General features: G+C 37.7%; 2 protein-coding genes and 1 pseudogene across 2 annotated transcripts; 1 reads left to right on the top strand and 2 right to left on the bottom strand.

The window, feature by feature from the left end:
- Window positions 1-1,158, bottom strand: LOC125193551 (putative disease resistance protein RGA3). The gene has a single exon (XM_048091371.1). It carries the CDS (start codon window positions 1,156-1,158, stop codon window positions 1-3), a length of 1,158 nt encoding a protein of 385 aa, XP_047947328.1.
- Window positions 1,159-8,138: 6,980 nt separating this feature from the next.
- On the top strand, window positions 8,139-8,879 carry LOC125193543 (annotated as a pseudogene).
- Window positions 8,880-14,286: 5,407 nt separating this feature from the next.
- LOC125193542 (disease resistance protein RGA2-like) lies at window positions 14,287-17,724 on the bottom strand. The gene is made up of 5 exons (XM_048091366.1): window positions 16,629-17,724; window positions 15,034-16,417; window positions 14,771-14,833; window positions 14,460-14,679; window positions 14,287-14,364 (listed from the first exon to the last, which is right to left on the bottom strand). Exons 1-5 carry the CDS (start codon window positions 17,722-17,724, stop codon window positions 14,287-14,289), a joined length of 2,841 nt encoding a protein of 946 aa, XP_047947323.1.
- Window positions 17,725-25,466: the final 7,742 nt, after the last annotated feature.

Here is a 25,466-nt window from a genome sequence, read left to right as displayed (position 1 = left end):
TCAGAATCTCAACTGTAGGTTGTGTAATTCGTCCTCTTTCACATATAACCATTCCTCGCGCGTCCTCTTAAACCGAAGAATTCCTCCTAGTGCCTCAGCAATGAGGGGTACGCCAGCACACTTCTTCACAATCTCCTTCCCAATTATTTCCAGATGCAGAGATACCTCTTCGTTAGGGCCGAAGGCTCGAGACCTGAGCAACATCCAACAATTCTCATCAGAAAGTCTCTTGATGCGATGAGCTGGAAGTGTCCCCATTATATGAGCTACCTTATTTTGGCGTGCGGTGACAATGATGGATGCACCAGTTGAACCACATGATAGAATATTTTTCAACTTAAACCATTTCTCTTGGTCTTCGTTCCAAACATCATCAAGTACAATCAAATATCTTTTTTGACTCAACAACTTCCGAAGCACACGTTGTAAAACATCCAACAAACCCACAGCTACTGCGCTCCCTGTTGCATATTCGATCATAGCCTTCAACAAAGTTTTCAATTCGAAATTTTTGGAGACATAAACCCAAATTCTTATATCAAAGTGTTCTCCCACCCGCGGATCGTTATAGACTAACTTAGCCAGAGTTGTCTTGCCAAGACCACCGACTCCAATGATTGGCAACACAGATATACCCTTATCTTCATTTACATCATTCACCAATATCTGCACAGTCTTTTCTTTATCTTCTTCTCTATCATAGATCTGATCATATCGGGTTAACAGGGGAGTAGTTTCACGAGAGGCAGGAACAACAACTTCTCTAGGCTTATCAGCAGGCATTTGAAATTTAGCGCTCTCTGTAGCAACACCCTCTAGTTTCTCAGTGACTCGTTTCATCCTCCCCCGGATCATGTGACTATAAAACATATTCCGGGGGCTGTAGCGACAGAGTTTGTTGAGTTTGGAGACATGAGTATTGCACTCATCCAATATGTCATTGATCTTATAAGCAAGGGCGCGGAACTTCTGCACCCAATCTCGGAAGGAACTGTTTACGATTTGCTTGATTTCAGTATCTTTCAATTCGGCTTGAAGGGTAATGAGGGTATTAAAAAGCTTCTGCATCTCCTTGTCAACGCCCAAGATCAGTCCGATCTCATCCGTAATTAGTGATCTCAGCTTATCGAGAATGACTTCAAGAATCACCTCTGCCATAGTGCGATAACAAAAACTCGGGGATGCTTTATTGTAAAAAACTAAGAAATCAGTTTCCTATTAACGAATGAGATATGGAAATATGACAATACTCAATGCACGAAAACTAGAAGTAAGATGGCTTTTTATAAGTGACAAAATTCTACTCAAATCCTAATATATATTGGAGGTAAACCCTAATCTTTAAGATTTAGATGACCAAATCCTAATCTCATACGGACATATTATATAATGTGATAAACATGGAAACAACAACATTAAACTAAAACAATTCAAACAAAAATACTATATTAAAATACTCCATCTATCTCTGTAACAACCCGGATTTCTAGGGTACAATAAATACCGCGACTGCTACTATGGCGGAACTTAAAGGCATCAAGACATAGACTAGGGTTTCATTTAAAGGGGTTTGACCAAGTATTTAATGAGCTGTCAAGGCAAAAAGTCAACGGCTAAACGAAGAGAATCAAAAATTCATAAATAACTTAGGCTAGGCTCAAAAGTCAAGAGTTCAACGTATTCCAACAAAACATGACATCCCAAAGCGATCACAACTCTAAGAAAAATAAGTTTCAAACAATTTCAAAAGATAATAAGTTTCTAAAAATTTCAGCGGAAGGAGACCAAGAGGAAGTGAAGTCATGTATGAAGACACAACTACACTTAGAGTTTCAAACATTTATTCCATCCGATTTAACCTTTTTCCAACATCCTCAACACCACCGACCGCTCGACGCCGCTCAACCTGCACATAGGGAAAACACATGCAGGGCTGAGTATTTTGAATATACTCAGTGAACTCATGCCAAAACATTTTAGTTATGCCACCCTTACCATAGTGAACTCGAGGTTTTAGCATTTATTTAAAAAGAATATCATCGAGTCACAAAAATCATTTCATAGACTGGCCAGTCAACAATACCTCCCATTTTCTCATCGCGGTGGCTTGTAGTGCGGAAATTATCGCAGTTCATTGGTTCGTCGAGATACCATGATACACGATAGGTTCCCTTCCCGGCACTTGTAGAGATATTTGTCTCTCCTTGCACCGAATCGTTGCGTAATTTGCGGCCAACCAATCCATTCCTAGGATTACGCCGGTATCTTTCAACGGCATAATTCGTAGGTCGCGAGCGATTAGTTTAAGTTCTCCTAAAGCGATTTCTACGTTCGAGCACGTTCGAGATATTTCTACTGTCCCACCCACCGGTGAAGACACTATCATTTTATATTCGGATTTTCTAACAGGTAAGCCCAAAGTATTCACACATAAATCAGATATAAACGAGTGTGACACGCCCGTATCAAACAACACAACAACAGGGGTGTTGAAAATTTCGCCCATACCTGTCAGATTCTTCTTCTCACGTTCATCTTCCTCATTCGTTGGTTTCTTCTGTTCCAACGCATACGCTCTCGCTGGGGCAGGAAGTCTCTGGCGGGGAGGTTGTTGCTGTCGCGACGGTGGGACCCGATTTCCTCGTGGTTCGTTCTGAAATTCCCTTGCTGGCTGGCGAAATCCCGAATCGTTTCGTCTCGATCCCGATCCTCTTGTCCTACTCGGGCACTCCCTCGAGTAGTGTCCATTTCCTCCACAACTGTAGCATTTGAGGACATTTCGTTGCTGACATTCACCGAAATGGTACTTAGTGCACACATTGCACTGCGGCGCCTTGGATCCGTAGTCCCTCCTCGGGCTGAACGTACGTTGCCTTCCTCCATAATGGGGCCGATGTCGATTTTCTTGATACCGTTTCCCGTCGTAGGAAGTCCTAGTATCCTCCCATTTCCTCTTCTCCCGGGAATGATGCGATGGCGGCAAAGATGGCGTAGTGTTCTCCTTGGCTCTCTCCTTAGGCATTGCGGCCTCAATATCCAACGCAAGTGCCAGCGCTTCGGCGTAGGGAAGTCTCCCTCTACTAGCCAACGACATTCTGATCTCATGCCTTAGTCCCTCTCGGAACTTGTCGGACAGCTTTGCGTCGGTGTCCACCTGCTCGGGTGCATATCGGGTCATGCTATTTAGCGCACGGTCGTACTCGGTCACGGTCATGCGTCCTTGAGTCAAATTGTAAAACTCGGATGCCCTTGCCCTCCGATAGCTCTTTGGCACGTACTTGTTGTAAAGTTCCGTCTTGAACGTTTCCCACGTCATTGCGTCCACTTGTTCTTGCGGCAGAGTCTTTGTTCTAGTATCCCACCAAAAGTCAGCTGCGTCGGTTAGTTGGTGAGTAACGCAGCTCATCCTTTCCCGGTCGTTGCAACCCAAAATCGAGAAGATACGCTCTATCGCGCGGATCCATGACTCGGCCTTGGCCGGCTCTCCAAGTCCATCGAACATTGGTGGTTTCTGCTCCAAGAACAGCTTCACGATCTCCCGATCCAACGGAGGCGGATTTGGTTGTGATACACTATCCTCGCTCGTGGGCTGAGGTGTCGGCTGACGGTTATTGCGTCTCGGCGGCATTCTGATTTATAAATACACGGGTTTTTCACAAGGTTCTAACAACAATCACGTGGTATAGTTGAATAACGAGGTTCATGGAACAATTGTTTTAGAGTATATGGCCAAGCGCAAGGTATCAAAAGTTCGTCACATAGACAGACTGTCAAAAAGTAGTGTCAAACCACTATGCAAAATCGGTTGCGTCTTAAGGTCATCAAAAGATCAATATTTCACATAATAAAGGTAATTGTAATCGAGAGGCAATTATGAATCTTAAGTGGCAAGTATAGAACGCAATAAGGTAGTCGAAGATAGTGGTACGATTATATGAAGGCATGATAATATAGTGATAGAAAATTTTCACAATGGCATGGTAGACAAAATGAAGATCCATTGCATCATAAGGTAGTGAGAACGGTGATAAATAAAAGAAAACTTTCTCCATAACCAAAAACGTTGCCTCAACGAGGGCTTAGTATCAACGGAATTCCAAAAAGCAGAAGTAAAAATAATACTACGGCAAAAGTTTAGTAAAACTATCAAAACATGGGGAATCGAAAGAAAAAAAAATGTTTTACACGACTATCACTCCTAGTCGATATCGTTCTCGTCCTCATCGGGGTCCTCGTCCTCATCCATTTCTAAAGCAGGTCCTTCCTCGTAGGGTCCTCCATTTCCGCTAGGTTCACCAACATCCGGGGGCGGCGGAGTTATCGCACGCATGTCTTCCACATCTCCATGGATAGTTAACGAGTTGGTCGTATGAGTCTTAAGTCGGGGTTTAGTAGGAACCCGATCAACATGCGGCTCCTTATCACGACGATATCTCCATCGACGAGCCTGATTCGGCGAATACTTGTGCGGCGGGGGACCAAGCGGCGGTCCGTGTCTTGCTATCGCCATGGCTGGAAGTAGTACTCCTATCAAATCGATCATGTCACCCCGAGGCGTATACTCGGGCGGACTGAACCACGTATATGGCAGTGCAGCTTGAGCAGTCCACTCGCTCCAAGGACTCGGCAGGCTATGGATCAATTTCGAGATCCCCGCATGATGGGTAGCCCCACCATACGCGTACGCATCCATCCAGCGGTCGTAGAATTCGGTGATGAAGGTCAAGAGAAAAGTCTTTCCGTCCCACTCAAACTCCTGGTAGGTTTCGACGGGAAAAACCTTGTTCTTTGCGTAACGATCGCGCATCGGTGCGTAATATCGGTTAACCATCTACAAAGGAAATCTCAGCATCAGATCAAGGATCGAAGAAAATGTCATTAGTGTATAAGATTTCAACTGATGCTGGGAATACGATGGATATATATGTATATATGTGTGTGCGTCGAATGACGGAGGTGTGAAGGTAATATTATATCAAGAAATAACGGAATTTCTTTTCCGTGCCAAAAGGTGTGTATATATATATATATAGTTTCGCGTTTCAACGCTTCGAAATTCGTTCTCATAAGTCGCTCGCCTCGTATTCGGCGGTTGATGCCTCCACATTCGATATCATCGCAAAATTTTCATTCACGGCACGTCTTACAACTATGTATAGCAGCATGCTCAAGCTCATTCTCATAGATGTCGTTCATCACATATCACAAAATCACAATCATATAAAATTCTCATAGAGTTTTGCTCATTCAACTCATAACATTCTCATCATATAATCACTTGCATAACAGCATTCATTACTTTCGCATTTTAGCACATAGCAATTTCACATGCATACTTATTCATCGCTTCATACTCCAACAAGATCTCAAAATATCACAACAATCTCCATTCACTTCAATTCCCAACATTTCATAATCCAAATCAATATCAGAGATACAAATTACCTCATTCTTCGTGGTTGAGCGGAGACGAGTCGTGGTGTTGAGCTTTCGACGATTATCAGTTTATCAATTTACACAAATTTCAGATTTTATTTCAACAAGACTCTTGGGTCCAGAGCAGAAAGAACTGAGGCTCTGATACCAACTGTAACAGCCCGTATTTCTAGGGTACAATAAATACCGCGACTGCTACTATGGCGGAACTTAAAGGCAACAAGACATAGACTAGGGTTTCATTTAAAGGGGTTTGACCAAGTATTTAATGAGCTGTCAAGGCAAAAAGTCAACGGCTAACCAAAGAGAATCAAGAATTCATAAATAATTTAGGCTAGGCTCAAAAGTCAAGAGTTCAACGTATTACAACAAAACATGACATCCCAAAGCGATCACGACTCTAAGAAAATAAGATTCAAACAATTTCAAAAGATAATAAGTTTTCTAAAAGTTTCAGCGGAAGCAGACCAAGAGAAAGTGAAGCCATGTATGAAGACACAACTATACTTAGAGTTTCAAACATTCATTCCATCCGATTTAACCTTCTCAACATCCTCAACACCACACTTCGTCGCACCAGGAATGATTGTGATTGTGATTGTGGAAAGCGATGAGAAAATGGGAGGTATTGTTGACTGGCCAGTCTATGAAATGATTTTGTGACTCGATGATATTTTTTTTAATAAATGCTAAAACCTCGAGTTCACTATGGTAAGGGTGGCATAACTAAAATGTTTTGGCATGAGTTCACTGAGTATATTCAAAATACTCAGCCCTGCATGTGTTTTCCCTATGTGCAGGTTGAGCGTCGTCGAGCGGTCGGTGGTGTTGAGGATGTTGAGAAGGTTAAATCGGATGGAATGAATGTTTGAAACTCTAAGTGTAGTTGTGTCTTCATACATGGCTTCACTTTCTCTTGGTCTGCTTCCGCTGAAACTTTTAGAAAACTTATTATCTTTTGAAATTGTTTGAATCTTATTTTCTTAGAGTCGTGATCGCTTTGGGATGTCATGTTTTGTTGGAATACGTTGAACTCTTGACTTTTGAGCCTAGCCTAAATTATTTATGAATTCTTGATTCTCTTTGGTTAGCCGTTGACTTTTTGCCTTGACAGCTCATTAAATACTTGGTCAAACCCCTTTAAATGAAACCCTAGTCTATGTCTTGTTGCCTTTAAGTTCCGCCATAGTAGCAGTCGCGGTATTTATTGTACCCTAGAAATACGGGCTGTTACAATCTCAATCTTCGAACTCTTACTCTTTCGAGAATCCAGCCCATAATTAATTACCTTTCAGAAAGCAATATGATAATATGTGAATTTAATTATACGTCAACATGTGAATCAATTATGTTCTATTGTGGACATTGGTTGATAGTTGATACATATGAAAATAATTGACATTATTTTAATCGCATTGACTTCTGATAGTAAATACGAGTACTATTTTATGAAAATCTTTATTAGCTCCAGTTAGTCTACTAGTAGATCCAAATTCAATTATATAGTAGTATGAAGTATTTTCAGCTCCAGTTAGTCTACTAGTAGATCCAAATTCAATTATATAGTAGTATGAAGTTTCTAAAGAAAAACTAGTTAACGAAAGCATGAACTGAAATCATGTACTATACCAATCACGTTTCCAAAGAAAACTAAGTAACGAAAAAATCATAAATTTTTATGTTGCAGTAATTTTCTATGGTAAGATCTGAAGTCAATTTCAGCATATCCAAGCTGGAGATAGTGTTTTCTTGGAAGTATTCCCATCGAAAGGAATAATGAGATTTGGTGTAAAGGAAAAATTGAAGTCTGATTTGTTGGGCCTTACGAAGTTCTCGAGGGAGTAGGTCCTGTAGCATGTAGATTGGCGCAACGCAACCACCAAGCCTTGGAAACATGCACAATGTGATCAAAACACATGATCCACTACAAAGAGGTCGCCTAAGCCCGAACTTGAGCTGCAAGGAGAGACCTGAATCTATTTTGGATCGAAAGGTCCAAAAAATTAAATAAAAACCTATACCCTCCGTGAAAGTACTTTGGAGGAATTATGGGCACAAAGAAGTCACAATGTAATGCCCTGCTTTTTGAACTCTAATTTTTGAAACCTAACCCTATGTAATTTAATGCTTTTAAATGCCGTGATATCTTTGAAATAAATGCAAGTGTGTGCGTGCGCGAGGTTTATTCTCGCAAATTTGACTGTGTGGTTTGACTTTGTGCGAACGGCGATATTGGTACTTGTGTGTTTCGAACAAAATGGAATTTTAAATTGTTGGTTAAGTGCTGAGGAAATCATAACTTGAGTTTAATAATTCTTTTTTCTTTTGGGATTATTTATTGGACTCAATTTCATATTAAGTACTCCTCCATTCCATAATAAGAATTCTATTTGCCATTTCGGTCTGTTCCATATTAAGAATCTTATTTTACTTTTAACATAAATGATAAGTAGACCACACATTCCAGCAACTTATTCCACTCACATTTTATTACTACCTCCGGCCACCAAAATTGTCCCATTTTTCCATATCTGTCAGTCCCCCATTTGTCTCATTTCACTTTTACCATTTTTTGGTAGTGTACTCCATATTCCACTAACTCATTCCTATTCACATTTTATTATAAAACTAATATATAGAAGTAGGACTCACAATTCACTAACTTTTTAAGTAGTGTTATTTCAAATGTTGCTATTTTTACGATGTTATCAGCTATTACTGGCGGTGGGTTCATTGCGCGGGACATCGGTTTCCAGAACAAAGCGGGGCCGAGCGCGGAGTAGGCGGTGGCGCTGATGATCGCGTCCGACCGGTCGGTGCTGTACCGGTGCAGCATCGCGGGTTACCAGGACACGCTCTATGTGCTGTCCCTCCGCCAGTTCTACCGCGAGTGCGACATCTATGGGACCGTCGACTTCATCTTCGGCAACGCGGCCGCAGTATTCCAGAGCTGCGGCCTCTACCTCCGCCGGCCCCGCGGCGGAGGGGCCTACAACGTGATCCTGGCGAACGGACAGAGCGACCCGGGCCAGAACACGGGTTTCTCCGTCTAGAACTGCCGGATCACGGGGGCCGCGGACTACTCGTCGGCCCAGAAGTCGTACCTGGGCCGGCCGTGGAAGGCCTACTCGAGGGCGGTGGTGATGCAGTCGAACATCGACCGCGCCATCGCCTCGAGGGGGTGGGTGGAGTGGCCCGGGGCCGGCGGTGGGACCTACAAGTCGTTGTATTTCTCCGAGTATGCCAACATGGGGGGCGGCGCGGCGACATCGGGCCGGGTGGGGTGGGCCGGGTTCAAGGTGCTCGGGGCCGCGGAGGCAGGGAAGTTCACGGTGGCAAATTTCATCGGAGGGAACTCGTGGCTGCCGTCGACGGGTGTGACGTTTGATTCCGGGCTTTGAAGGATATTTGGTTTTGTATATAAGTTGAATGAAAACAGGTTATTAGAAATGGGACACTCACCCCTCAAAAGGCCTCATAAGGGGGAGGGTTATCCAAACTTATATAGATTAGATTGGATCATCACCAAATCGATGTGGGACAGAATTGAGAGAATTTAACACGCCCCCTCACGTGTGGGCCAGAAAGGACATCGGTCTTCCACTCGTGAGGTAGATAAAAGACAAAGAGAAATCCATCATTGACTTGGGCCCACTCTGATACCATATTAGAAATGGGCCACTTACCCCTTAAAAGGCCTCATAAGGGGGAGGGAGGGTTATCCACACTTATATAGAGAAGCTAGGATCATCACCAAGACGATGTGGGACAAGATATTAGAATTTTAACACGCCCCCTCACGTGTGGGCCGGAATGATACATCGGACTTCCATCACGTGGGTATGCAAGAGAAGAGATAAAGAAATAAACTCCATCATCGGCTTGGGCCCTGCTCTGATACCATATTAGAAATGGGTCACTCACCCCTTAAAAGGCCTCATAAGGGGGAGGGTTATCCACACTTATATAGATTAGATTGGATCATCACCAAATCGATGTGGGACAGAATTGAGAGAATTTAACATAGGCTTGATTGCGATTGTTCATCGCTATAGGAGAAGTTCGATCGGAGAAGATCGAGATATGAGAGAAATCAGAGAGAGATTGCGGAAGCTTTTGTCACTGATACCATGTAAAAATATGTAGAATTGAATAGGAATGGAGAAACCTCCATGGAAGGAGGAAGATGAAAAGCGTCGATTGTGAGAGAGGAGAGAAAAGGAGAATTTGTTTATTGACTACATTTTGGAAAGTATTGACTACAATTTACAATAAAATGCCTTATATATAGGCTAGAAATAAAGGGTAAACTAAAACCTAATTACAATTTATTTTCCAATTCTAATACAACTTAAGTAAAAAAAAAGTGATTGATGAATTTCGATTGATGTATTTTTAATTTGTTAGAAATGGTAAATTGATTGTAATGTGTATCTTGAGAATAATATGTAAATGTAATATGCGTCTTTGATTTCTATGAATTTAAAGCTACCACCAATATAATTGATGATTTATTTGATTAACAAATGAAAAAGGAGAAATTAAGCGCTAGTATTACTCTAGGTATTATGGTAATTGTCATTAGCAAGTTGTTTCTTGTAATGATCGACAATATAGAAAGGCAGATATCTCTGCATCAAAAATTTAATCATCATTAATAAAAGACTTATTTCTCAATCACTTGTTTCACAAATGTAGAGTGTCTAGAGACCCCATGATAATCATATTCCAAACACCAGCTTGAAATAATTATTTCTACTTTCCTCACTATGTTTTTGGCATTATCAAAGTTGAAATAATTATTTTTTTGGCTGAGAATAATTGTGATATCATAAATTTATGTTGGACCACTTAAATGTTTGTTTTCGTCTATCCTTTTTAATAAGTCGTGCGATGCGACATTTGATTGATTTCCACTTTAAAATATTAAACAAAATGTTCAAGTAGGGGTGAAATTAATATTTTAGCTTTAGTTTCATTATCAAGTAATAGAGCCATTAATCAAAAGAGGTCCTTTCTCAAACATACTTATTAGTCAAATGACAGTTTCATTATCAAACTATAGACCCATCAACTGGTCATATAACGAAAAAGCTATTTCTTTCATTTTTAAGTCAAATGACAGTTTCATTATCAAACTATAGACCCATCAACTGGTCATATAACGAAAAAGCTATTTCTTTCATTTTTAAGAAACATTTTTTTTATTTTTGATTTAGAGAATGTCCACATTTTTCAATATCTAAGAGAAAATAAGTTGATGTAACACGTAACTAAAAGTTGTATTAATCAAATTTGATACATCCCTTAAATACTCACTCCAATGGAGACTAAATTTGATACATCCCTTAAAACTCCCATCATCGCCGTATGAATTGGAAAAATCATGTGGTTTCAAAACTCTATATAAAAACTAGAAATCATACTACTTTCTTTTTATTTTTATAACTTAAAAATCAGATTTAACTTTTAATAATACGGAATCATTATAGTACAATCTATGTCAATGAAATGAGCCTTAGAATTTATGAGTTAAAATTTATCAAATACTCCATCCATTACATAGTAATAGAGTCATTTTGCCATTTTGGTACGTTACATAGTAATAGAGTCATTTCCCCTTTTAGTAAAAATCAACACATATTTCCACACCTACTTTACTCTATCTTACTTTTTTCTCTCTTCATCTCTCTACCTTTTTTTTTCATTTTCCACTTTATTCTCTCTTTACTTAACTCACATAATACAATTTTTCTTAATCTGTATGCCGAAAAGAAACGAATCCATTACAATGGAACGTAGGAAGTACCTGGGAAAAAGGCCAATTCATTTTAAATCGAGGAGTATAAATTTATAAGATTTCCCATTTAATAAATGATCGCCCATGCTACATAGTGTTAGAGCCCATGAATGAAGCCCAAGACCCAAGCCCAAGTTAAAGAAGCGAAAGGTTTCTTATTAGAAATTATTTACTACTACGTACTACTTCCTCTATCCCATAAAAAATGAAATGTTTTCCATTTTTAGTTGTCCCATTAAAAATAAAACGTTTCCTTAAATGAAAATAACTCTATCTCTACTTTTTCATCTCTCTTACTTTACTCTCTCTTCATTAACACACAAAACAACACTACATAAGAGCATCTCCAATGCAAATAGGCCAGCCAGTCTCTCTCCCTGTCACGTCAGCATCACTAAAAAACCATCTGCCACATCAGATTTAGGCAAGCCATAGGCCAGCCGCAAAAAAAAAACTTCAAAAAATACTACATTTACGGATTTAAAATCGCGATTAAATTAAGAAATTAAATTTAGGAGACATATACGGAAAAATTCATTAATTGTATTAAAAAAAGGTACATAGATAAAAAAAAAAATTACATGATAAAAAAAAAAAAACTATCGGCGTGCAGTCCTCCGTGCCCACAACTCTTCAATTATATCCTTTTGGAGTTGAATATGAGCATCCACTTGGCGCATGTCGGCAAATTCCTTGAGGCGGCCGACTTCATCGAGAGGTACCCCATGTTGTACGCTAGGGGTGGCCGTTCCGTGGCTTGGACCGGCTTTATCGTCATTGGCCCAACTAGTCAGTTGTACGCCTTCGTCTTCGACGATCATGTTGTGCAGTGATAATGCACGCGTACATTATTTGGGAAACGCATCTAACATCCCACAAACGCGTTGGACCTTTAATTGCCGCCCATCGAGACCGGAGCACACCAAATGCGCGCTCTACGTCCTTTGCGCGCCGACTCCTGCCGTTCCGCAAAGTAGGCCTTCCTTTCATCACTTGCGTGCCCGATCGTCTTCACAAAGACAGGCCACCTAGGGTATATCCCATCCGTCCAAGTAGTAGCCCATATCATGCCGGTTGCCGTTGGCCACAAATGAGATGACTGGACCGATGCCCCGACACTTCTCGTTGAAGAGGGGCGACGAGTTGAGGACGTTGAGGTCGTTGTTCGACCCGGCTACCCCAAAATATGCATGCCAGATCCACAACCGGTAATCAGCTACGGCCTCGAGGATCATCGTGGGATTCTTTGACTTGTAGCCGGTCGTGTAGGCCCCCTTCCAGGCAGTCGGACAGTTCTTCCACTCCCAATGCATACAATCTATGCTTCCTAACATCCCGGGGAACCCATGCTTCTCCCCGTGCATCTGCGTCAGATTCCGACAATCTTGGGCAGTAGGGCTTCGGAGGTGCTCTCACCGAAAATGTCGATCACGCCCTGACAGAAATACTTCAGATATTCCAGAGCAGTCGACTCACCGATATGGAGGTACTCATCCCACATGTCCGCTGCGCCTCCGTAGGCCAACTGCCTGATTGCCGCCGTGCACTTTTGAATTGGGGTGTGGCCGGGTCTGCCAACCGCATCGTGCCTGAAGCGGAAACACAAATATTGACGCTCCAAAGCGGCAACGATACGCATAAACAACTCCTTGCGCATTCTAAAATGCCGCCTGAACATGGTTGCGGGAAACCGCGGGTTCTCTGAAAAGTAGTCGTCATATATCCGCTGATGTGCAGCTTCGTGATCCCAATCAATCACTGCTCGGCGGTGGACAACCGGTGGAGGGCGAGGTATCGCCTGCTGTTCCACCCTACGCATGTACCGCTCCCACTCGCGGTTCATGTAGGCCTCTATACCCTCGTTCATCCTCCGTTCGTACTGCCTCAAGATCCCTACCACTACCACCACTGCTACCACCCGCGTTACTCATCGCTCGATGATGCTCTTGTACAGAAATTTAGAGAGAGAGAAAACTCGTTAAAACAAGCGTTGCAAATGAAAATGAAACTAAAATTGCGTTTATATAGGTTTTTAAAAAAAAAATTCGAAATTCGGCGCTGGCTGATCGGCACGCCACAATGCCGGCCAGCGCATCGGCCAACGCCGAGCGATCGGCCAGCCCACGCCAAAATTTTGGCCGATTTTTCGCTGGCCGCCTCCAATGGTTCGGCTAGCCGATCGGCCAGCACTGCAAATCGCTTAGCCGGTCGTTGGCCGACCATTGGAGATGGTCTAAAATCTCGTGCCGATTTCCAAATGTTGCATATTAAATGGGACGGAGGGAGTATTTATTTTAACTATTTTTGAGAAAAACTTAGACTTGAGGGAAAATGAAGGGTTTTTTTTTGAAAAAAAAAAAAAAACTACTTTGAGTTATCCACGAAAAAGATGTCAAAATAGGAATTTTTATAAATTCCGTTAACAAGAAAACGCATTCAAGAATGAGAATTTAAAACTGACGGATGATATAGTCTCTTCATAAAAGCAGAACTACTAAAGTGTTTAAGAAGAGAGACATAAACTCAAATGATGCTAGCAAACTGTTACGATACCATATCTTCCATATCCCAATCATTTAATTGCCTATTTAATTCACCATATCTTTCTAATTTATATTTAGATATTTGTTTCGTGTTCAATAAGTTAGGATAGTATTCTATTATTATAAATAGAGAAAGGTTGTTATCATTTTATTCAATCAATCAATATATTATTTGGCCAAGTCCATATGTGATTCTTTGAATCCCTAATTCTATGCTACCTGCTGCCCGACGGAATCTCCCCGTGCACAGTCGGAACGTATATCTGATCTATAGCCGTTGCCCAACGGGTTCCAATCCACGCACAACCACCCAGATCCTTATCCCCGCCGACCCTCACGGGCGCCGGATTCTCCTTATATTGTTATTTTCCGTTTTATCGGTTCGTTAGTAATTTAGGTTTCTATCATAAACATGATTATCTGAGCAAGACAAACCTGAAACCTCTAAACCTGATTAAATCATTAAACTTGGGTGTGGGCATGGCCGGGTCGCAGGTGGTGGCTCAGCTATGTGGATGGTGGTGATGGTGCAGATGAGTAGGAGGTCGTATCACGATCCCAGCAAGCAGCGGCAATGAAAAATGGCTATTCAATAAAGAAAACAAAAAACAAAGTGGAACTAATGAAGAATCATAAAACAATTAATACGGATGTTGAATAGAAGCTTTTATAATGCATACCTGTGGAGTGAAGTTAGTTATAAGGAATTCGGAGGCGGGGAATGTGGGAAATCTTATGCCAATCCTGTCCTGTTCCTCTCTGGCATCGTCTTTCCAGTTGTGGACATCCTCTAATAAATATTTCTTTGGCATTTGGTAGAGCTGGAATTGATACAATCTTTGGGCATGTTCTGATTCGGAGAATGTGAAGAGAAGGTAGCTGGTCTGGGAGTGATTCCAACTAAGGAAGATCATTCAGGAGTAGAGATTTGAGTGAGGAAAGGTGTTGTATGGCTTGTGGTAAGCATGCCATCTTTGGAAGGCTGACTAACTGTATCACATGAAGATTATTAAGAGGTTTAATATCTTCCTCTTCCAGCAGCTGTACTAATTCTCTGCAGTACATTATATAAGGATGCGCAGAGCAGAAAATTGTTGCAACATCCCTTGTAAGTTGTTGCAACATCCCTTTTGGAATACACATCATTCTATGACAACTTTTTAGACATAAACGTGTGAGCCCTTTTAAGGCTTCCAGACCTTCTCTTGTAGCTGAGATCTCTTTCACCATCAATTGTCAAACTCCGAAGCTCACTGTACTTTGCCAATGTTTCTATTCAAACTCCGAAGCTCACTGTACTTTACCAATGTTTCTATTGGAAAACATGTCAGGCTCTCCTCAATTTCCACTTTCAGTCGCCTAGGAATGTCCTGCTCAGATAATAAAGCCAGAGTTGAGCTACTGCATTTTAGAAAATCCAACTTTTGGAGGGATGGGAGTGGTTGCAGTACAAATGAAGAGCAACGTGAAATCGATAGCTCTTTAAGATTTGGGAATGCTTCTCTACTACTCTCTTGCTCCTTTGAAAAATTCATCAGATTTGGGAGTTTTGATAAGTCCAATTGTTCAAGAGTAGGGAATTGTATCTCTACTTCGTTTCCACTTCCAACTTCTTCTTCAATAATGTACTCCACCCCTATATTCTCTAACTCCAGTTTTTTAAGATGAGTTAGCTCTCTCAATTTTGGAAGACGCCTGCAACATGCACAATTTCTGATTACAACCTCAACTATGTTTTCCAAAGTTGAATTTGTCATCCAACGTGGAAGATATCTACCACGGAAACCAGCTATACGAAGACACTCAAGATTGGAGTGAGGTTCGAGTGCTTCCAACACCTTATCATCATCTTCCTCTAACTTGGATAAATCATATCTTTCCCACGACAATGTCAACCTCCTGAGATTCTTTTTGTCAGCAATATTTGCTTTCTCTGCATCCAAGTCCGCTACTCTCTCCAGATGTCGAATATTAAGCTCCCCACTGAGGTTCAAGCAATGCAGCTCCTCAAGCTGAGTACCTTTCTTGGCACCCACTACAAACATGCTCAGTGTTTTGAGGCCAGTTAACTTCCTCATTTTAGAGGGCATCTCAGACAACGACCAACAGTTTGACAAACATAGATGTTGGAGATTATATAAGGATGTCAGCTTCCTTGGCAAAGCCAATAGCTTATAGCAACGATCCAAGTTCAGGATTTGCAAATTCCAAAGAGTACATATTGAGTTGGGCAGAGAGCGAATTCCAGAGTTTGACATATTCAAGTACCGCAGATGTTTAAGATTGCAAATGGAAGGAGACAAATCTTTTAATCCGTCATCTTTTGCATAGAATACTCTTACGCTTGTGAGCTCCGAGATGGAAGAAATGTTTAAATCTTGCTTAGGAAACAAAATCGTTCTGTCAACCAAATTTACCTCGCGTATGGTAGATGCGATTGGAATATTTCTGTCACTTCTTACTCCGGGAATTTTGTTCTCCATTAGTGATATCGCAAGATCATGAACAAGATCATGCATAGCGATGCTTTTATCCATAAACCTTGGTTCTATAAGAGATCTAAGTAGTAACTCATTACATATTTGATTCCCAACATCTTCCACTTCAATATTTTCCTTTGGTGAAATATAGCCATGAGCTATCATCGAAGGATCAGTTCTTCTTTATCAATAATATAATCCTTAGAAAGGCGGCAAAATAACCAAAGCAATGCCTTAGCTCCAATGGGAGATGATGATAACTCAATCTCAATGCTGGCATTATCAAACTCTCTTCCGGTGAGAGCTTAAATAATTCACTATCGCTTACATATATACATTCCTTTTGTGTCCTTTTAAACCTTAGAATACCTCCAAGCGCCTTAGCAGCAAGTGGCGCACTAGCGCACTTCTTCACAATCTCTTTCCCAATCATTTCCAGTTGCGAACATGCTTCTTCTTTAGGTCCGAAGGCGCGTGACCTAAGTAACATCCAACAATTGTCATCCGACAAACCCTTGATGCGATGAGCTGGAAGTGTCCCCATTATATCAGCAACCTTCTTTTGGCGTGTGGTGACAATGATGGATGCACCAGTTGAACCACATGATAGAATATCTTTCAATTCAAACCATTTCTCCTGGTGGTCGTTCCATACATCATCAAGTACAATTAAATATCGTTTTTGGCTCAACAACTCCCAAAGCTGACGCTCTACAACATCCAACTGCTGCAACTCCGCAGCTTTCCCGCTCCCTGTGACAGCTTCTATCATTGCCTTCACCAAAGTCTTCAACTCAAAATTGTCAGAGACACAAACCCAAATTCTTATATCAAAGTGGCCTACCACCCGCGGTTCGCTAAAGACTAACTGAGCAAGAGTAGTCTTGCCAAGACCACCAACGCCAATGATTGGCAACACAGACATATCCTCATTCTCCTTTACATCACTCACCAATATCTCCACAATCTTGTTTTTTTCTTCTTCTCTACCATAAATCTGATCAATATGGTTCAATAGGGATCCCGTCTCACGTGAGGCAACAACTTCTCTAGGCCTATCAACAGGCATCTCACGCAGATGAAATTCAGCGCGCTCTGCAGCAACACCCTCCAGTTTCTCGGTGACTCGTTTCATCCTCCTCCCGATCTCGTGACGATACAAAATCTTCTTGATGCTTAAGCGACTAAGTTTGCTGCGAGTGTGTTTGAGTTTGGAGACATGAGTGTTGCACTCATCCAAGATGTCATCAATCTCATAAGCAAGGACGTTGAGCTTCTGCAGCCAATCTCGGATAGGCCTGCTTTCGATTTGCTTGTCTTCAGCATCTTCCAGCACAGCTTGAAGGGTGGTGAGGGTACTTGAAAGCTTGTGCATCTCCTCGTCAACGCCCAAGATCAGTCCAATCTCCTCCTTGATAAGCGAGCCCAGATTATCAAGCACGACTTTAAGAAATGCCTCTGCCATACTACACTAACAAAAACCCTTCTTCTGAGTGAAAAGTTTTCTAAATACCAAATTTCAAGTTTAAGGATGATAAACATGAGGGGCCCTATCAAATGTTGTTAGGTAGAAAGGCCCTAAACACAGACTTTTAACTAATTGTTGTTGAGAGATAAATCCATATTCTTATATCAAAATGGGCTAGGCAACACGACATATATTTATTCTCCTTCACATCATTTACAAACATCTCCACATATAGCAATAAAAAAACTAATAAGAAATTATTTCCTAATAGCCCAATTTCAAGTATAAATATGATGAATGTGAGGGAATGCTTTAAAATGTTCTTAAAATCAATTTTGTTGATTACTTGCCATTAAATATATGAACTTGCAATACTTTCTTATTTTTCTCTTATTTTACTTTGAAGATAATTGTCTTATAATTTAAGCTAACATGTTCATCGGAAGTTCCAGCGGAGCAAAATTCTCCGAGTATTAAAACGATGTTTTCTAAATAGAAGAATATAACTTGTATGGTAATACACGAACTTTTGAGGTATAACCCCAAACTTTGAGATATATTATAGAAATCTCTTCAAACTATTGAATATTTTCAATGGTTTATTTATTTCTATAATGTCCTACACTTTTTTGATCCATCAAATTTTTTTAAATTATATACTTTAAATAAAGGAAATTATACAACAAAATGCATTTTAAAAAATAAAAATTATAAATATGTCAGTTCATAACCTATTAAAATTAAGTTGATGCACAATAATTGTGTAATAAAAAATTGTTATAGGTCTAATTTAGACACCTTCCTCTAATGGGGGCAATATTATATTCTCTTGCGCTATTAATTCCGATTAGCACCAATTGTTCCATTGGCAATTATAGAGATTGATATATTTATTATATTTTTTAATTTTTTATATTAGAAGCCGATATATTATAGTACCTCTCATTTTTGTCTCGCACCAAATGAATTGAAAATCATGTGGTTTCAAAACTCTACACAAAATTCTCCATCACCAATACATACTTATTGTCTCTTTCCTTCCTTTCAAATGCTTTGAGGTGACATTGTGCCAACAACCACAACAAAGAATTAATAAATTAACCGAAATATTCAAGGAGGGGTAAAATACTAATAGATCCATTAATTGAGCTCTTATTATTAAATACTAATAGATCCATTAATCAAAAGAGGCCCAATCACAAACATATATTATCAATTAAACGATAGATTCATTATCAAACTATAGATCCATTAATCAACTGGTTATGGAACGAAAAGTTTATTTCTTTCATTTAAGAAACCACTCTTTGATTGAGAGAACGTCCACACTTTTCAATATCTAAGAGAAAATTATGTTGATATAACACATAATTAAAAGTTCTTATAATTAAATTTGATACTTTTCTAAAAAACTCAAACTAAAAATACAATGGTGCCTTAGAGCATCCACAATAGCAGACTAGCCAGCTAGGATATTGACTGGGCTATTGCTGGGCTAGAGCTTTGGGTAAGCTGTGGGAATGACATGATATTGTGGCACGAGGAGTTTTTAGCGGGACTATTGCTAGTCCAAGGCGATTGTTGGTGTACTTTAAGATAGGTGGTGAAGATCCAATATAATAACTTAATGTCCTACTTGCAATAAATATCAACACTAATTTTTGTTGACATACTCTTGTCATTGTGTTGACACACTCATATTATTGTATTGACAATTTTATATATGCATAGATTAGTTAGCAAGTATAGCATATTAAGTTAGTTAGCATTCTAACACAATCTTTTTAAAATATAAGTATTATTTATTATATATTGCTTTTATTTGCTTTCAGTCTCTAGGCATGGTCTAATTCGTAGAAATTTGAGTGAGAAGAGGTGATGTATGACTTGTGGAAAGCATGCCATCTTGAGAAGACAGGCTAACTGTATAAATGCAAGATTATGAAGATGTTTAATCTCTTCCGGCAGCTCTACTAATTCTTTGCATGAATTATACTCCCTATGTCCCATTAAATATGGAACGTTTGATTTGCGCAGTTATTTTGAAAAATTATAAATAACTAAAGTGGTGAAAAATAAAGTAAGAGAGAATAATGTAGAGGAAGTCCCATTTACATTATTCTCGTTTTTTCACTTTATTTTTTCTCCACTTTAATTATTTATTATCATTTTTCTAAAACATGTGGAAAAAAAACGTTTCATATTCGATGAGACAGATGGAGTATGTTGAACATTCCTTGTGGAATACACGTCATTCTACTATAGTTTGATAGACATAAATGTATAAGGCTTTTAAAGGCTTCCGGACTTTCTCTTTTGCACCATCGGTTCTCAATGACCCGAGCTTCTTCAACAGCGGGGAATTGTATCTTTACTCCGTTTACTTCCAACTTCTTCAATTAGGTACTTCACTCTTATATTACCCAACTGAAGTATTTTAAGATGAGTTTACTCTCCCAGTTTTGGAAGACGCCTTGCGCAATTTCTGATTTCAATCTCAAACTATTTTTTTCAAAAGTTGAATTTGTCATCTAAAGCGGAAGATATATTGTTAAAAAATTTAGGAAACAAAATAGTTCTGTCAACAAAATAGTTTTGAAATTTAGCATAATATTTTTTTTTTTTTATTTGTTACTTGCATTTTCTCAATTATTCTAAATCTCTCCGTTCCATACATATTCATCGGAAGTTATGGGAGAAAAATTCATATAAAGTATTAAAACGATGTCTTTTGAAAAGAAAAATGTAACTGGCTTTAAATATACAAACTTTTTACATTTTATAGAGGAACCCCGAAATTTAAGATTTTCTAGAAATTTCATTAAACATTTGAAAGTTTTTGGATTTTTCTCTAATGATTTGTTTTTTTTCTTAAAATGTCCAACACTTTGTTGTGATGTTAGACATGAATATTAATTTATATTTGTTGAAATTAAAAAGAATGAATTTTTGAATTATTAATCGGTCAAACTTTTTAAAATTACGTAATTTATAAAGGAAATTATATAACCATAAGATAAAATTATGTCAATTGATAATCTATTAAAAAAATTCAATCTGACTTTTGACATAATCCAATGTAGTTTTAAAAAAATTAGTGTCCAAACTTGAACATTTCATTTTTTTTTTAAAAAAGCCAAATTAGACCAATTCAACAAATAATTTTATTTTGATAGAAACTGTTAGTTGGAAAAAAAAATCAGCAAATATCGAAAGTATGTATTTTTATATAGACAAATCTATGGAATCTTAGATTAAATAAAAATAAAAAATAAAATAAAAAAAACCTTGAAAATATGTCTGTGCCGTTCCAGAATAACAAAAAACTCATTAAGGAATTCTTTGGAGAAAACTTTTCTGGTTGTCAAAATAATACATCTGGAAGGTATATAAAAAAAAGTATATCATATATTTACCTTCTTAAAAAGCGACATATTTTAAAGAAAAAAGTATATATAAAGATAAATTATTTTAAAACAAAATAATAATACAAATACATTAAAAAGTATAGAGTGTAATATCCTCTCAAATACCTTTTTTTTTTTAGAATGATTTTCATGAAAAAAGATAAATATGATAGTTATAAGATTTTAACTCTGCATAAAATGAGAAAATATATAATATTTTCTCAAATACTTTTGTACTTGGAAAATGATTTTTTCATAAAAATAATTAAAAAAATTATAGTAGTTATATTAATTTAACTCTCCATTTATCTCTCCATCTACGTATAAGAGACGTAGATACAACCATTACCACTACCACTATATTTTATGCCATAATCTTATTATTGAATTGATTTATTCCGCTAGCTCATAGGCATAGAAAATGCATGGTAAATAGGTGAGGTGTCGTAAGGATAGAGATGTATAAGTGAAAGTAAGATAGACAGGAACTGATATCCATTTTCTTGATATTAATTCCTCTACGGCTATATGAATTGTAAATTGGCATAATTAAATGATCTTCTTAATTGATGTCATCACTTAATAATATATTAAGACCATTATTGGCTCATAACCATACTATATCCATTAATTAATAATTACAATTATTTAATTTTCTCAAAAATTTCAAAACTAGCTTATTCCCAAAAACTTTAAAATTTATTATGACAGATATTTAAAACTTACAGATTTGTAGTAGTCGGGAGAAAATATATAAAATCGATAACAATGACTTATTAAAACAGTTTTCATCTAACATTTCGTAATTATAAAAATCTTTTATATAAAATATGCGAATATTTAAATAATATTATTTACTCTCTCTGTGCGCCATTAGAAGTCCCAATTTACTACTCCTTCCGTTCCATAGTAACAGAGGCATTTCATTTTCTACACTCGTTTTGAAAAAATGATAATAAATAGTTAAAGTGAAGATATAGTAAAGTAAGAGAAAGAATTATCTAGAGAAGAGTCATATCTACAATATTATCTTTCGTACTTTACTTTTTTCTCCACTTTAACTATTTATAATTATTTTTTTAAAACGAGTGCGCAAAATAAAATGCCTCTATTACCATAGAACGGAGGGAGTATTTAGTTGTCTGCCATTAGGAGTTTCGATTTATTTTTACAGTAAATAGTTGGTAGACTTCACTTTCCACTAACTCATTTCACTCACTTTATAATAAAACTTATACTCCGTGTATAAAATGGGTTCTACATTAAACTATTTTTTCTTACTCACTTTCCTTTATTTCTTAAATCTTGTGCCGAACTCAAATAGGACTCTTAATACCGAACATGATGAGTATATTTTAGTACTGGCTTGCTTAAACTTCTGGTTCCGTCCCTGGCTTTAATAATCTAAGTAATAAAACTAAAGATATCATGGTCAATCAAGAAAGAGAAATGGAGGCATAAAGACTTTTCAAAAAAACGTTAACTCAAATTATTTTAATCAGCTTTCATTATCAGACATTTTCAATTAAGAAATTTAACTGACCTCGTCATTAGAATTGCAAAGAAATGTTCAAGCAGCCTTATGCAACTGTTTTCATCATTTTGTTTAGAATTTCCTTCATCATGGTGAAGATGATGGCATCTGGATCAAATTTTAGTTGAAGAGTGAGTCGAAAGTCCTCCCACGAACTACCTATATTATTTGGTAGTTTTGGAACCATTCGATGTCGGATGGTCAAGCAAGAGATCCATTACTAGTAAACAATCATCTCCTCCATAATAAGCAATCTATCGATGACTTAGAGAAATGCATTGATGCATTTCCAACAGTAGACGCCAGTGATGCTAAAAATGCACCGAAAATATTTTTTGTCGGAATGACTTGAAATCCGCACGGTGATTTGAAATTCACACAGTTGTGATTTCACCTCACAAATAGCCTTGCAATATATCTCTCATTCTAACTCCGGGAATTTTGTTCTCCACTACTGAATAAGCTAAATCATAAACAAGATCATTCACACTGATCTTGTTATCCCAACAGGTTGATTGTAGAAAAGATCTCAGTAGTAACTCATTACATATTTGATTTCCAACATCTTCCACTTCCATATTTTTCTTTGATGAAATATGGAAATGAGTTATACAACGAAAGGATTTGTTTTTTCTTTTTCAATTTCAATTTGTATTTCGCGGAGTATGCCAACATGTGGGGTGTCACGGCGACGTCGGGCCGGGTTCAAGGTGCTGGGAGCGACGGAGGCGGGGTTCACGGTGGCGAATTTCATTGGAGGGAACCAGTGGCTGCCGTCGACGGGGGTGACGTTTGATTCCGGGGTTTGAAGGTTATTTGGTTTTGTATATAAGTTAAATGAAACCAAGTTAAGTAAAAAAAAAAAAAAAGTGATGATTAATTTCGATTGATGTATTTTTAATTTGTTAGAAATGGTAAAATGATTGTAATGTGTATCTTGAGAATAATATGTAAATGTAAAATGCATCTTTGATTTTTATGAATTTATTCTCCTTTTGATACGATTTTTGCTACTAGCATTGATGACTATAACGAACAGTAGATCAGAAACGTTGTAACCGATAAAAGGGTGGAAACCGACGTTCCAATGAATTGAACTTTGGAGAACCATAGATATAATTTTCATCACATTCCTTTCAAAATGTGGGCACACTACAAATTTGAGAATTCGTGCATGGTATTATAGTTATAAATAAGAAATTACTTAACCTTATATAGAGACAACCGCAAACCATTTGATATAACTAAAGCTAACATCAATTGATGATTTGATTAACAAATGAAAAAGGAGAAATTAAGTGCTATTATTACTATAGATATTATGGTAATTGTCATTATCAAGTTGTTTCTTGTTGTGATTGACAATATGTAGAAAAGCAGATATAATCATTGTTATCCATAACTATATAAAGTACCTAATTCTCAATCACTTGTTTCATAAATGTAGAGTGTCTAGAGACCCCATGATAATCATAATCCAAACACCAGCTTGAGATAATTATTTCTACTTTTCTCACTATGTTTTTGGCATTATCAAAGTTGGAATAATTATTTTTTTGGCTGAGAATAATTGTGATATCATATTGGATCACTTAAATGTTTGTTTTCATCTATCCTTTTTAATAAGTCGTGCGATGCGACATTTAATTGATTTCCACTTTAAAAAATTAAACAAAATGTTCAAGTAGGGGTAAAATTAATATTTTAGCTTTAATTTCATTAAAGTAAGAGAGCCATTAATTAAAACTTAAAAGAGGTCCAGTCACAAACATATATACTAATCAAATGATAGATTCATTATCAAACTATAGATCCATTAATCAACTGGTCATATAACGAAAAAATTATTTGTTTCAATTTTTAGAAACAACTTTTATTTTTTATTGGGAAAATGTCCACATTTTTCAATTTCTAAGAGAAATTAAGTTGATGTAACACGTAATTAAAAGTTGGTATAATCAAATTTGATACATCCCTCAAAAACTCAGTTTCCAATGGAGACTTAAACAACTATTCCTTATAATTAGCACCATGGTATATTTGACAATGATATGAGTATTATTTATTAATTTTATTTATATTTGGCTACAAGCTAATTATAGGTCTTTATCAAAGCATTAATATTGGTAGTTGATTGGCATAGCCTTTAAAAACTCCCATTATCACCATATCAATTGGAAAAATCATGTGGCTTCAAAACTCTACACAAAAACTAGAAATCATACTTTGTACTTTCTTTTTTATTTTAAAACTTAAAAAACAGATTCAACTTCCACTACAACAAAAATTACCAACAAGGACGCTTTTTAATACGGAATCATTATACAATCCATGTTTAATCAAATGAGCCTTAGAACTTATTAACCACATTGAAAAAAGGCCAATACAATTTAATAATGAATTCCTATTTAATAAACGATAGCATATGCTACATATTATTAGAGCCCATGAAAGAAGCCCAAGGCCCAAGTCCAAGTAAAGAAGCTGAAGGTTTCTTATAAGAAATTAGTGTTTAAATCTTCATTCTATCATAAATAAAAAGTTTGATAAAGGGAAAATGAATTAATTTTTTTTTTCTATTTTGGGTTATCCTTGAAATGTCAAGACAGGAACTCTTATAAATTCCGTTAACTAAGAAAACGCATTCAAGAAGGCGAATTTAAAACGGACGGGTGATATATGTCTTTAAAGCATTTTGCTGAGTGTATGTTAAGAACAATGATAATCGGAGTCGCGAGGACAATGACCTCGTCGATTAACCGTGAAGATGCTTGAAATTGCGATAAAGAAGAAAAAGA

The sequence above is a fragment of the Salvia hispanica genome, chromosome 6 (genome assembly GCF_023119035.1).
Source record: "Salvia hispanica cultivar TCC Black 2014 chromosome 6, UniMelb_Shisp_WGS_1.0, whole genome shotgun sequence".
NCBI lineage: Eukaryota > Viridiplantae > Streptophyta > Magnoliopsida > Lamiales > Lamiaceae > Salvia > Salvia hispanica.
This window is presented reverse-complemented; position numbering and strand designations above follow the sequence as displayed.